The sequence below is a fragment of the Ambystoma mexicanum genome, chromosome 13 (assembly GCF_040938575.1).
Source record: "Ambystoma mexicanum isolate Mex_15411 chromosome 13, UKY_AmexF1_1, whole genome shotgun sequence".
Taxonomy (NCBI): domain Eukaryota; kingdom Metazoa; phylum Chordata; class Amphibia; order Caudata; family Ambystomatidae; genus Ambystoma; species Ambystoma mexicanum.
Genome location: NC_090938.1, coordinates 257235344 through 257249840, shown reverse-complemented (window position 1 = coordinate 257249840; position 14497 = coordinate 257235344). Strand labels below are relative to the sequence as shown.

Genomic DNA, 14497 nt, shown 5'->3' with positions numbered 1-14497 from the left:
AAAGTGGGAAAGCAGGAGCAGGGGTCCCAATGCGAACGATCTCAGTCTTAGTGGCGTTGAGGCAGAGTTTGTTTGCAGCACACCAAGACTGAATAGCGGACATACAGTCAGATATGAGCGAGGAGGAGGCGGCGGCTGAGGGTAGCCTGAAATATAGTTTAGTGTCATCCATGTAGCACTGGAAGATAGAGGTGAAAGTGGCGATCAGACGTGCTAGGGCAGCCATATAGATGTTGAAGGACCAGTGGTATAGGTTAGATCCCTGGGGAACGCCACAGGTTCAGAGAGTGATAGCCGAGCGAAAGGCTCAGAGATCCACCTGGATGGGCGGTCGGAGAGGAAGGAGGTTAACTATCAGGCCCATTACTAGCAATTGGGAAGGTAATGCGGACTTCCTATCAGCCAAATTAACCCTTCACCCACTGACACAATCAACTTGCACAAACTATACAGATCTCCAAGCCTCCCCTCAGACTTCCAAGATCGCCTCATCCACCTACTTAGCAACAACATCAAAAAATCCTCTAAAATAAATCTTACTCCTCAGGGATGTGAATTTAGGCTTCAGTGACCCTAAAGACAAGCCCGCCACAGCACTAGCTAAAGATTTGGGAGACCTAGGCTTTACCCAAAAAGTCTTGAGCCCGACTCACTCCAAAGGCTACACCCTAGATTGTATAATGGATCACAATTGCGCATCTTCCATCACTTTGAATTCTGCCTACCCCTGGACGGACCACACATGCATTCAGTTCACTATCTCCACAGCCCCCAACACCAAAACCCTCACACACGCCCCGACAGCAAAAGCAAGAAGTTCCAAAAAGCGACCATACCTTGACACCCCATGTCTAGCACCCCCATTCTCAAAGGATCCCAACATACCAGCAGACATCATTAAAATACACTCACCAATGCTATAAACTCCATATCACCACTCACAAAAACAAATCTTTCCCCTGCAACTGATGGTTTATGGACGAGCTCCATGCCCTTCGCTCACATAAACGGGAAGCGCTTAAAAATTGTCAGACTAACCCCAATGACGCAACCAAAAATAACTTCAAACAGATAGCTCCACATTACAAAGAAGCGATCATCTCAGCCAAAGCCAATTCCTTCAATGACAGGATCTCTAAAGCGAACTCCCAAACCAAAGAGATATTCACCATTTTCAATGAACTTATCACACCTCCAACTAGCAGAGATGAGATCATTAAGGATAAATCCTGGTGTACTAGCATCCAGACCGCTTTGCTTAATAAAATAGACCTCTAAAAACGAATTCAAGACCATTACACAGCCCTCCCCAGCCAACAGCTGCCCCCCATCCCAAACCACACACTCCCCCTACTCGCAATTGTTGTTTAGGGACACCTCAGAATGAGAGGTCATTGATTTCATTAACCATCTCAAGCTGTCCCTCTGCAAAGGGGACATTTGCCCTCCCAAAATCATCAAGGAATGTGCCAAGGATCTCGCCCCCATCCTAACAGCTTTCATTAATGCCTCTTTCAGATCAGGTATTGTTCCTGACAGCCTCAAAGAAGCTTGGGAACGCCCCCTCCTAAAAAAAAACCTTCACTAGACCCAGCACAGCCCAATAACTATAGGCCGATAACCACCATCCCATTCCTTCTCAAAATTCTCGACAAGGCAGCTCATAACCAGATCCAACTCTATTTGGAATCCAATTCCATATTAGGTAAGAGACAATCTGGGTTCCGCAAAGGTCACGTAACTGAAACGGCCTTACTAGACCTAAAGAACCAAATCACTCAGATCATGGACAAGGGTAAGCCAGCCCTCCTCCTACTCCTCCTCGATCTCTCTGCAGCCTTTGATCTGGTTGATCACAAGACCCTGACCACACCCCTCACACAAGCGGCCCACTTCTCCAAACAAGCAACCACATGGATCACCTCCTTCCTTGAGGGTAGAGCAATGAAGGTATTCTCCAACATAGCGAATGCCGACCCCACCACCATCCACTGTGGATTCCCTCAAGGCTCTTGCACAGCCCTGACTCTATACAACCTTTTTACAAAGCCTCTCTTTGATCTACTTGATTCACTGGGCATAGCGTTTACTAATTATGCTGATGATACCCAAGTACTCTTACCACTGTCTGGGTCTTACGACCAAGACTCCACCACATTGCATAAAATTTACTCCACAATCCAAGCTTGGATGCCGGCCAACGACCTATGCCGAAATGGGGATAAGACAGAAATTCTTATTCTCCGATTAAAAGCCACCTTAGCCAAACTTGACATCCAACATTCCAATTTCAACATTGACAATTCCATCATCCCACATCTGTCAAGATGCTAGGAGTTCATATTGATGCTACTCTATCAATGAACAAACAAGTCAGTGCCATCGCTTCCGCATACAGCACCAAACTCATAAATGCCATAAAACCATACCTCTCTAAACCAAACTGCCTCGCAATAGCTAGAGCAACCATAGGCTCCAAACTAGACTCTAGTAATGCCCTCCTAGCAGGCACATCCACAAAAAATCTAAACAGACTGCAAACTACCCAAAACAATGCCCTTAGAGCAGCACTAAGCATCCCTAGACAGGACCACATCTCTCAAGCCAGACAGGCAGCACAGTGGCTTCCTATTAAAGACTGCATCACACTCAAAATCCTCACTATCACGCACAAATGCATCAACAACACAGCACCTTCATACCCAACAGAATCAATATGCAGAATATCCTCCACGCGTCCCACAAGAACGCAGTACGCCAATCAACTCCATATCCCTCACATCCGCAGAGCCAAAGCAGGAGTGATTAGCTTCTCCTGCATAGCCCCTAAACTATGGAACTCACTACCTACCGCCCTCAGAACTGAAACTTCCCTCCCTGCTTTCCGCAAGAACTTCAAAACTTAATTTGCTAACTAACCCTTCCTCTCTATCCTTACACTTTCTTTCTCCTCCTAATTTCCCTCAACTGTAATTCGGTGTGGAGAGTCAGCTGAGAGATGGCCAGTTTCTCCAAGAGTTTGCCTAAGAAAGGAGAGATGAGATAGGGCGGTAGTTTACCGGAATGGAGGGGTCAGCAGAGGGTTTTTTGATCAGATGGGGCGCAAGGGAGTGCTTCAGGGCAGTTGGGAAAGCTCCAGAGAAAAAGGAGAGATTGCAGAATCTATGTATGCATCCTGCTCCTAAATATAAATTAAAGAAAACCTCAGTGGACACTATTCCATAACCATGAAGAGAACGGGGACAAAAAATATATATTCTTGTGGATGTACGTTATTTACCTGAGCTGGACCTAGTATTTCTTCCATCTACCTCAGCACCCCGACAATCCATTAGAACAGCGGCTGATTCTTCTTCCATCCTCAAACAATTTTTCTTATTATTAGATTGACATCCTGTAAAATAAGATAATACATGTTTTGTAATGAGTACCCTAAACAAATGTTGGCCCACAACCTTTGAATTTTTTTTCATTTTGTTGGAAAATGAAACCAATTTTTACGGCATATAAATAGGTCATAATAGCACTCAAAAGGTTAAACACTGGGATATCCAGATGTGAACCATCTTAAAAATATGTTTTAAGTTTAAAACGTAGGATTATTTTCTGCATGGCTAATGTCTCAGGTGGATTCAATAATCTCCCAACTTGGATAAATGGTTCAAAGTTTTTTTAAATCCCCCAAAACCATGCTTTTCCCACCCTTTCTTGAAGGTCAAACCCCTGACCCTGTCACACACTCTACCCTTTCTTCCAAGCCCTCCTCTTTCCTGGGTTTGCTAGCTGCTTGAGGCTAGACTCTGGTAACTCTTCCCCTGCTGAGATTGGAGGGCCTTCGGGCACTGGTGAAACAGTGGAATGTCCATGGCTAAGTTTGTTTTTTTATTTTATTTGTATAGCGCACCGAACCCACAGGTAAATGGGCGCAAAGGTTACAAGTTTACTTTAAGCTTCAGGTTTACAGATATTGCAGAATAGGATATACACATGATACAATTAGAATGTATAGGGAATACAAATACAGATAGAAGACAAGGACACTATGTCACATACACCAATGAAAAATACAGAAGGCAGCAAAGCGGTGATAAGCATTGGTAAGAGCTGTATTACATAATATGGTCGCAAGTACAAGGAATGATCAGAAGACGATGGAAATCACTTGTCGTTTGTGCACCTCTTCTGGTAATCTGTGCATCACAATCAGCAGCACAGAAACGGCCTTCTCCAGCACCTATACCTGTGTTTTTACCTGTGTTTGGGGGATCAAGGTCTATGTCTTTATGTACACATACAATATGAGATAGTGGGCCCAGGCTCAGTTCATTATTAAAGATTAGATTGTTCCTGTTCGCAGCTTACTTGCTTCCATAGTCCAATTAGGCGTGCGCGGAACTCCTGTGGACCTACACAGGAAAGTGGTATTTTTGATCGCAGCCAGATACGGAGGACAGAATGCTGGTTGGATTTCCACCAATCCTCATAATCTGTAAAGATTAAAGTTTTGGTATCACTTGCAAGATAGACTCATGGCTTTTAATTCCCTAGAGGGATGCATTTACTCTGATTTGAGGGTGAACAGAGGGTACCCCAAAATATTTAAGGGGCGCCCCTGTAAATTGGGGTTCGCTTTCAGTGGTGACCCTAACGTGATACTTAGTTTCTTCCCCTGTACTTTGCGAAGCCCCAGGCAGGTCAGCCACACCCAAATGTAGTGATCAGACTCCTAACTCAAAAAACCCATGTATTCTGAGTGAATTTAGTAGAAGCCATTTGAAAAGAAATCCTTTCTGCTTACTGGAGCGGGGTGTGGCTCCAGAACGACAGGCATGGGTACTTCGTAACAGAGGGAAACTCAAGTGAACAACACCCATGTGAGTATACTATGATATGGTGATGTACGAGGTCAGTGGAATAGATGGAATACAACTTTTTTGGTGATGCAGTATTGGTGTGAAGTATAAGGAATAAGATAGATTGGATTTCAGGTGATGTGTTGAGGAGTAGATTGGATAAAAAGTGGGTCATATATTGAAAAAAAAGTGGGTCATGTATTGAAATTGTGCGTCATGTATTGAAATTGTAACGTATTTCTGTTTTACTACTTTTTATAATGGAAAGGGAAGGAAAGGGATCCCCAGCTTTAAGGACTGGGAGGTAAGGATCCTCAGCCGCTATAAACAGGTTGAGAAGGTAATACCACACATTCTTCTTAGGACGATAAAAGCAGTAAGTGGTATTACGGATTGGATCGGTATAAGGAATGGGCATAGATGGTAGTCTATTTTTTGTATATTTTCTCTTGCTGTTTTTTGTGGTAAAAACGGAAGGAAGGTGGATGAGTCGCGGTGTGTGTGAAATCAAAGTGAAGAAAGTGTGAAAGTGGGTGGGGAAAAAGTGGGTTGATCTGTATTTTTGAAGCACGTGCAGCATAGCAGTAGGGTTTAAGTGAAGCATTGTGGACGCGTGCAACATTATGGAGGATAATGAACATGATGGAGCAGCCTTTGAGGAGGTAAGGGCAAGGGTATGTGATGCCCTAAGAAGGATGTACCCAGATACCCCTGACTTACATTCTTTAATGCAGTACACAATGGGTGATGATGAGGACCCAGTTAAGCTTATTCTTAAGTTACAGGAAATGTGGAGAGTTGAGACAGTACCATTTTTCTATTTTATTGTCAAGAGGGGACTACCAAAAGAGGTCCAAAAGGCACTAGATAAAATTGTGGGAATTGAAGCCAAAGGGTGGGCAGAGATACAAAGTAGAATAGTCAACATTGTAAGCAAATCAAGGAGCAGGACAGGGAGACAGCCCAGAAGCGGCAAATTGATGAGGCAAAACTAGTGGAAAAGAAACTAAATAAGGTTGTCGTTCAAGCACCAGTGAAGGCACCGGCTCAGGGGGAAAGGACAGGAGATACTCAACAAATTGGCAATGCCACAACTACAGCACTATGGGGTGAAGGAGGACATGGACAATGGGGTTGAGTGGCAGTACCCCAAACCCACAGTGGCAATATAAAGGAGCACCAAGGGGAAAAAGAGGATTTCGAGGAGCAAGAGCAGGAGGCTTTGGGAGGATAGGGCCTCAGGGAGGAGGATTGGGACCATAACAGTGCTGGTGTTGTGGGAAATGGGGGCATTTCACAAGGGAATGCAGGAACAGGCCTGGGATGAGATTTAATTATGGGCCATCACCATCAGGGCAGGGGTTTGAAGGGCCTCAAGGAAGGAGACAACAGCAATTTGGTGAGGGGGTCAAAATCAGTTTCCTTATGGGGCCAACAGGCAAGGGCAACAACTACAGCAGGGTGAGGGAACACAGTTTAACAGAATGGGAGGGGCAACAGGCACCCCATTCCAAGGAGTTACAATGACGGGTGGAGCCCTTTTTCATTCCCCAGGACAAATACATATTCTGATTAGGACAGCCCACAGAAAGCACGTGCATGTCCAATCCTATTGATAACCACAGCCCCTAAAGAGGAGGCCTTGGTGGAAGAGGAAATAGGAAACAGGCAATTTATATTTATGGTAGATTCAGGTACAACCAAATCATGCATCATGGAGGGTAACTTTCCATTATCAGGTACAACTCTTTACATGCAGGGATTCTCTGGGGCTATTTCTACAGTTCCATAGACTGAGGAGCTGGATATAAAAGTGACGGGGGAGGTAGTACAAGCCCCTTGTTATAGTCAGAGTTCCCCTGTGAACTTGTTGGGTAGGGATCTGCTCAGTAAACTAAATAGAAATGTATCAGACACAGATCAAGGGGTAGTGTGTTCCACTCCAGGGATGTATGTAACTCAAGCAATGGTAATAATTATTGCAATAGCAAATGAGTCAGTAGTACATTGGGTACCTGTGGTCCCAGATATATTTGTTATGGTATTAAGGTATTAGTAAATGCAGTGCCTCAAATTGTGACAAAGTGTTGGCAAGTACCTACAGATTTTATTTTCTGACCCATGGTGCCACCCGAGATGGTGGCAGGGACAATATTGTCATTAGATTTTAAAGGACTAGTAGTGTCAGAAAAAGAGTAGTCCCGATTGGAAAAGACCAGGACGGGTGCAAGTGGCGTACAATATTATGTATAGACCCGACAGTGTATTTAAAGGAAATGAGGGATAAGGAGTTATTGGAGGACAGTGAACAAAATGGGGAGATTATTTGGGGAATCTGCATCCCCTGTGATATCATGGTGCAGTATAGGGAGGTACAGTAGCACCTGATGGCAGTAGTAGCTCAGATGTTTTTATTTTTTGAGGAGGACATGCGATATGTGCTAGCACAAGTATGGACTGTTAATCCACATGATGTTGGGTTACTGAGAGCTGTGACCCCTTTACAGATTACATTAAAGTAAGGTGCTTAGCACAAATCATCCAGTATGTGGATGATCGGTTGGGATGTAGTGGAAACAAACATCAGTAAAGGAGGGATTCTGTTGGATTATTGTAATTGCTGGCTCACAAAGGTTACAAGGCAGGTAAAAAGAAGCTACAATACTGCCAACAGGAGGGACTATACTTGGGACAACTCATTTTTGTAATGGGAAAAAAAATTATCAGATAGGACGGCTGCAGTACGCACCGCCCCTGGGCCCAGTACTGTGAAGGAAATGTAGCAGTTTTTTGGGTTTATGTAATTATTGTAGGGCATGGATCCTAGACTATGCAGTCTACACAAGGACACTGTTACAAAGTCTCAGGGAAGGACAGGACTTAAAAGTACATTTATTGGACTGACAAAATGACTGGACAATGTGAGGACTTAAGCTACTTGCTTTTAGCAGCTCTGGATTATTTAAAGGAGTTTTATTTATTTTCCCACTCTGATGAACGGCTCATGAATTGACGGAAGGAGACATATTATATGGTGATGGGTCATAAATAATTGACCAGGGGACAGGATGGAAGCACACGGTAAAGGGGGGGGGAGAAATAGTGACCACCCCTGTAGAAAGCAAGACCATAGTTCCATACACAGCATTGCCCATACTACAACTGGAGCATTATTAGCTGGGGAACTGATCAGCCCCAGGTTTAAATATCCATATGAGGTGGTGGTCTGTACTCCTCTCGCCGTCCCTATGAAGGAGTTAGATATTGGGTGAATCTCTCGGGTGTCCAAAGAGCACCTGAGACAAGGCAAAGTCTAGTAAGGGCACAGCCAAAGAAGAGACATGTTTGAGGATCCATGGCAGGGTGGTGTGCACACGCCTGATTTTTTCTTTTTTTTAAAAAATGTTCATTGTTTTTTCTTTTTATCTTTTGTCAATTTTTTGTTTTGAAGGTTTGGCACCCGGTCGGCCCTGGTGGAAAAAGGGTCTCCTCTTCCCTCTCTTCCTCCCTCTTCTCCCTCTCTCTCTTCCTTCTCCTCTACAGGAATAAGCAAAGATGGCTGACCGACCTCTCTGTTATGTAGGGATAATGATAAATAAAGATGTCATTTAGTCTACATATGCAGTAGTACTATGTTGTTTTGTATGACACTGGTTGTGGTTGTTGGAGTGGATGAAGGGATGTTTGTTATGTGGGGTGGCTATATAAAGGGAGGGATGGACAGTTGGAAAATAATGCTAGTATATATATTTATAAAACAAAAACACAATCACAAAATGTCTCACTTTTTGCCGGCCACCCCTACAGGTTTTCTTAGATGAATGAAACGGGAAGTATGAATGACATATGATTTACATAAGGTGTTGGGTTTTGACACTATTTCTGACGTCCAGAATGTAGAAACATAGAATAGCTGGTACTCTGATATGCGCATTACAGGAAGGAATATAATCAAAGAAAGCTGTTACATGTGTGCACTTATCCCGCACACATCAAGGGCTCCTAAGGTTTTTAGTTCCACATCCAGTCCCTATTACAGAGGCACAATGCTGGGTACATCTTGCACTATAAAGGGATGAAGGGCACATTCCAGGCACATAGTGTGCAGTTGAGGACCATTGATCTAGATCCAGCATTATGCAATGGCAACACAAAATACTGCCAGTGTCTACAAGGACCATATTTCTCCTTGGGAGGTTACTCAAATGACAATGACAAATGGCAGGGCACCACGGTGATGTGCCTGACAGATGGGCTGATCGAGAACAGCGGAGAAGCAATAGTCCAAATAGAGACTATGCGTGCGCAAATATGGTCTGAACACATCCCAAGGCTGACACAGATTGCAACAATTAAGCCAGTGCGAATAGATGGAGCCAAACATCTTGAACTTTGTTTTAGCAATGAAGGAACAGTTACTGGTGGCACAAACACACAGTGCAACAACACTCTTGTGATCCCTGATATGACAAAAGGTACGGCAGAAGTGATGGATTACTACTGGGTTTGTGGCCGACAAGCCTACTTGCAACTCCTACCATCTTGGAGGGGCAGGTGTTCACTGGCCACCCTGCACTCAGTGCTATTATTAATCCTGGATGAACACCTGAAGGGAGAAGAAATGCCTGTCGCTGTCGAGGTGCCAACAGTCACACTAGCACCTAAAGAAGCAGAAAGAAGCTTGCAGATCACAAGAATTTGGTATGCTGCCAGAAAAAGGATGATTTCAAAGAAAGAGAAGCTCAAACTGTCAAACGCTGTTCCGCACTGCTCAGAGGAATACCTGACAATTATTGACTTTTTAGCTCAGCAGAGACTTTTTCATTTTTTTTGGCTTCTGGGGTACAAGCAACTACTGCACTTTTATACCCCCGGAGGATGCTGAGAATGGGTCACTATCCCACGTCATCAAGGCGGTGCACAATCTAGGTGTTCAAATGAAGAAAGAAGGTGGAGTTCAGAACACAGATTGGCTATCACTTGCCTTTGATTGGGTCCTGTCATGGCTGGGGGCAGCAGTAAAAATACTGGTTCCTGTGATCATGTTCTTCTTGGTTCTCTTCTGCACGTGCCATTGAGGTCTCCGATGATGTGTTCCGATAGTCCCTAATAGTGCAATGATGATGGTACCAATTGGGGGACCTAAAACACCTTGCTATACAATAAACAGCGCAACTCAAACTAATATTTCTGGGGTTGCAGATATGTCGGGTGGGGATGAGTTAGTTACTGTAGAAGTAACGAAAGGGGGGAATGTTGGGGAGGACCTAACGCCTACCTGCACCCCTGAAGCTCTTTACAATTAGGTAAGACTTCTAAGCACATAACACTGGGAAAGCTTTTTTTCACACAAAAATTATCACACCGAGGCATGGCCAGTCACTAAATAAAGATAGTTATTTGCATCTTATATTTCAATCCTAACTATTAGTTGAATTAATTTGTAAAAATGATACATTGTATTTAGTTTTCTCACAGCACGTTAAAGAGCAGACTCTCTGCCAAAAAGGAATGTGACTTGCGCTAAGAATGGATCAAAGAGCTCATGCAGTGTTGCAAGCACAAAGTGGTCGAGCAGCTGTTCCGGTCAATCACAAGCCAATGGAGACTAAAAAAAAGATTAAATGCACGACTACAGAGTACTAGATAAAAAAGGTTTTTTTTTTTTTTTTTTTTTAGGAATTACCAGACCACATCAAATATAATTATATTGAGTAATTGTTGAGATAATGGTGGGGATATCTGTTTATGTATGAATGTTTATAACATAGTAAATTATGCTGAACAAGAGCAACAAAGTATTCCTGCATATGCAGCATAATGTTATGTATGGCAAGAAAGACAATTTTGGAGGAGCTCTGCTGGTATCCAGTGACCAAGTCAAGAGTGTTTAAGCCCCAGGCCCAGCACCAGTCTTCAGGACTTGGGAGCCAGCCACGTAGGTTGGATTTCCCCCAATCCTCATGATCTGTTAGGATTAAAGTTTTGGTATCACTTGCAAGATAGACTCATGGCTTTTAATTCCCTAGAGGGGTGCATTTACTCTGATTTCAGGGTGATCAGGGGGTACCCCAAAATATGTAAGGGGTGCCGCTGTAAGTTGGAGTTCGCTTTCAAAGCCAATGACATGGTTGATACTTGGGTATGCACAGCCAAAGGTTGAATAATCATGGGACTCATGGGAGGGAAGAGGAGAGGAAGGGACTGCAGGAGGATTGGCCAGCATCTTGCAGATTTTGAAAAGTTCGACCCAGTTGTTAGATGTCGCAGAGATGCGGGCTTGATGTAGGCTTACTTCTTAGAGAGGACAGAGTCTCTGTACTGCCTTTGAAGCAGGTGGCAGGCCAGTTTGTCAGGAGGTGCGCCCGATTCCCTCTACCTCCACTTCGCCACCCTACACTTGCGTTTAAGGGTGGAGAGGTCAGAATCGTACCAAGAGTTGGACTTGGATTTGGGTTTCAAGCAGATCCTTATGACAGGGGCTAAGACATCCTGAGTATTAGCGATGGAGAGATGAAAGTTAGAGCGGGCTGTGTCAGGGTGTGAGTCAGCCAAACGTACAGGAGGAGGAGAGAAAGTAGCAGCGAAAGCCTCCACTGACACACGCTTTCTGGGTCGAATGACCGAGACGGTAGGTGGCAGTGCTGGACTTGGCTTGGCCTGACGGGCAGAGAGAGAGAGAGAGAGTAATCCTGCACTGGAATGTAAGAAGCAGGGATCCACTCTGGGTATATCAAGGCTACACCCCCCCTTCCCAACCCTCCTAGGACGGTTGCTTCAGAGAGGATCTTGTAGCCATCAGGCAGGAGAGTATCAAAATTCATGACAGAGCTGGCCGTGAACCAAGTCTCAGTGAGACAGAGTACATCCAAATCAACCTCTTCCAAGAGCGGGCAGACGTCAGAGGAATTTTGACAGCTGAACAAGAGTTGAGAGTAGGGATGTGGAGCAGGTTGCCACATTTGAAGGAGGGGTACAGGCCAGAGGTATGCCCTGCGGAAGTGTTGGAGGTGCCCGAGAATGGGCAGAGGAAGAAGGAAGAGAAGGCAGGGTAGTCCGAGAGCAAGAAGAAGGTGCCAACGGGGTGGCAGAGGAGGGAGGCAACAGGGTGACCAGAGAAGCAGCAGGAGGTGCCGTAGAGGTGGCTGAGGAAGGAGGCAGCAGAGGAGCCTGAGAGGGGTAAGAGGGGATAGCAGGAGAGGAAAGGAAGTTGTTAAGGCACTGGAAGCATCTATCAAAAAGGAGGAGATTGGCATGAGGGCCCTGGACCAAGACGGTGCCATTTAGGTAGGCATTAATGATGGTCTTACAGGACTGGAAGGGGGCCAGGAGGGCCTCCAATCGGGTGCCACCATTGATGGTAGAAGAGGAAAAAGAAGAGAGAACCGAGACCATATTGGGGTCTGGAGAGGGACCGACAGAGTATCTCGGTAAGGGTCTTTGTGGAGGAAGCACTGGTGTAGGTATCAGCGATGGGGAGGCCTTGGCTGGAGACCAGGATGTCCTTTTTGAGCTGCCTCCTGCCAGACTTAGTGAGAGGGATAGGCTAGTTAATTGAAAGGCAGTTAGAGATGATTGGTGAGACAGAGAGCACCATAGGGGATGCAGTGAGGAAAGGGGGGGGCGAGGGAGGAAGAAGGGACCCCAAGCGGGAGGGGGGCGTCATGCAGTGCAGGTAGACAGGAGATGGGCACAAGGGGGAGACGAGAGGGAGGGTAGCATAACAAAGAGCAAGAACTGACCTAAATAATCAGCAGCAATACAGAAGCCACAACAAAGCAGAGTGTAGCTGGGAACCTAGAAGTAACAAACCAGATATAATACAGAACCAAAAACACGGCACAAAGCACAACAGGGAACCTGGAAGTAAGAAAGCAGAAGTAATACAGAACCAAAAGCAAAACAGAGAGCTCAACAGGAACCTTGAGATGAAGAATGCAGGCAATGAAATGTATTACCACAGACCGTGGAGAAGAATGCAATATCAAAACCGTAGGGATCAACACCAAGTCAATACCATCAACAAGGATCAGAGCACAACTAGATCCTAGAGGAAGGAATGCAGTAAAGAAAACACAATGTCGGACAACAGTACACAATAGATCAAAAAGGGAGGGGATAAGATGGGAACGCAAGGGGGGAGTGGAACAATGCGGGAACCTTCGATGTGAGGCAGCGCACGCGGCAAAAGAAGCAATGGAGTGCACACGGCCAGTCGCGAGGGTGCGCACGCATGCAAGCAGGATGTGGGGACTTATGATGCGAGGGAGCGCACGTTCTCTTTTTACTGCGAATGCTAATTCTCTGCCTGTTTCTCCTCCCATTGTCCTATTCTCCCCTTCCCATCTGCCCTTTACTCTTACTGCCCGCAATCTGGGTATCCATCTTGACACTAATCTTTATTTTGCTCATCACATCTCGATTACATCCCGTTCCTGCCATTTTCATCTTTTCAATATTTGGAAAAAAGTCAGATTTAACCACTAAGCTTCTAATCTCTTCTTTAATCTTCTGTCGACTATTCTATTGTTTTGTATTCCTCTTTTGTCTCCCGGTCTCTTGTCTAGCTCCTCTTAAGTCTGTTTTTAATTTTGTCTTCTGTATTCCTCATCTATTCTATTCTATCCATTTCTGCCTCTTTAGCCTCTCTTTGATGGTGACCCTTCCACTCTCAACTTAATATAAACTTTCTCTGTATAGTATTCAAATCCCTCTATGGACTTTATCCCATTTCTCTTTCGTCTCTTGTTTCGTTTATGTTCCTTCTCATACTCTTCGCTCTCAAAGCCAATTTCTTTTACCTCTCTATCGTCCTCCATGTGCTTCTTCTCGCTTCCGTTATTTTTCTTGTTGGCTCTTCTATACTGGAATGCTCTCCCTCTCTCTGCAGTCTTTTCGCTCCTATTCTACCTTCTGTGCTGCTCTGAAAACGTTCTTACTTCAATCTTAATTGTATTTTAGTCTCATTGTAAGTTATTTTATTGTATTATCCTTTTCATTTCAACTGTACTGTAAATTGGTTTTGTACAGCACCTTGGCATAAGACACACTATAAATAACAAATAAATACAAAATACACATTGGGTAGGGGTTCCCGGTTTTGTCTGAGAAGAAGTGCGATTTGCTGATAACATCTATTAAAGGCAAATATGCGACTTCAACCACCAAGAAAGAATAACAGCCACATAAAAAGTAAAGATTTGGAGTTACTTATAGTTCCCCAACAGGAAGGCAGTCCCTACAGAAGAGAGAGAATGACAGAGGAACATGGTGCTGTAGTGAAGGCCAAAGTGTTGCATGTTCTCTTGATTTTCCAACAGGTGAAGTGAACCCAGTTAAACCTAAAACGAAACGAATGCAATCTAAATTTGTACTTGCAAAAACACAAGGTTTTTGCCACTTTAAGATGGCCGCCGCCGCTTTGGCTGCTTGATTTCTACTTGGTCCCAAGGCCAGAAGCCCACCTTGCCTCGTGATTGGCTAGCCGCTTCCCCATAACCTATCGGCGTGCACCGGCAGGCAAAGCCGGCCCAACGAAGGTGACCGACAAAGGCTGCATCCTGACTGAGCCTGACTGAGCATTGGCCGGGCTCGCCTCCTCCAGCGTCAGCGTTAACCAGGTGAGACACTAGCCACTACTGCAA

General features: G+C 44.8%; 1 protein-coding gene across 2 annotated transcripts in view; it reads right to left on the bottom strand.

Moving 5' to 3' along the window:
• Positions 1-14497, bottom strand: part of LOC138521161 (zinc finger protein 586-like) — a 191989-nt gene that overhangs the window by 83782 nt on the left and 93710 nt on the right. For both annotated transcript variants that reach the window (XM_069633745.1, XM_069633746.1), the window contains one exon: positions 3281-3394. In XM_069633745.1, the coding sequence (XP_069489846.1) occupies positions 3281-3394 (114 nt within the window). The remainder of the gene's footprint in view (positions 1-3280; positions 3395-14497) is intronic.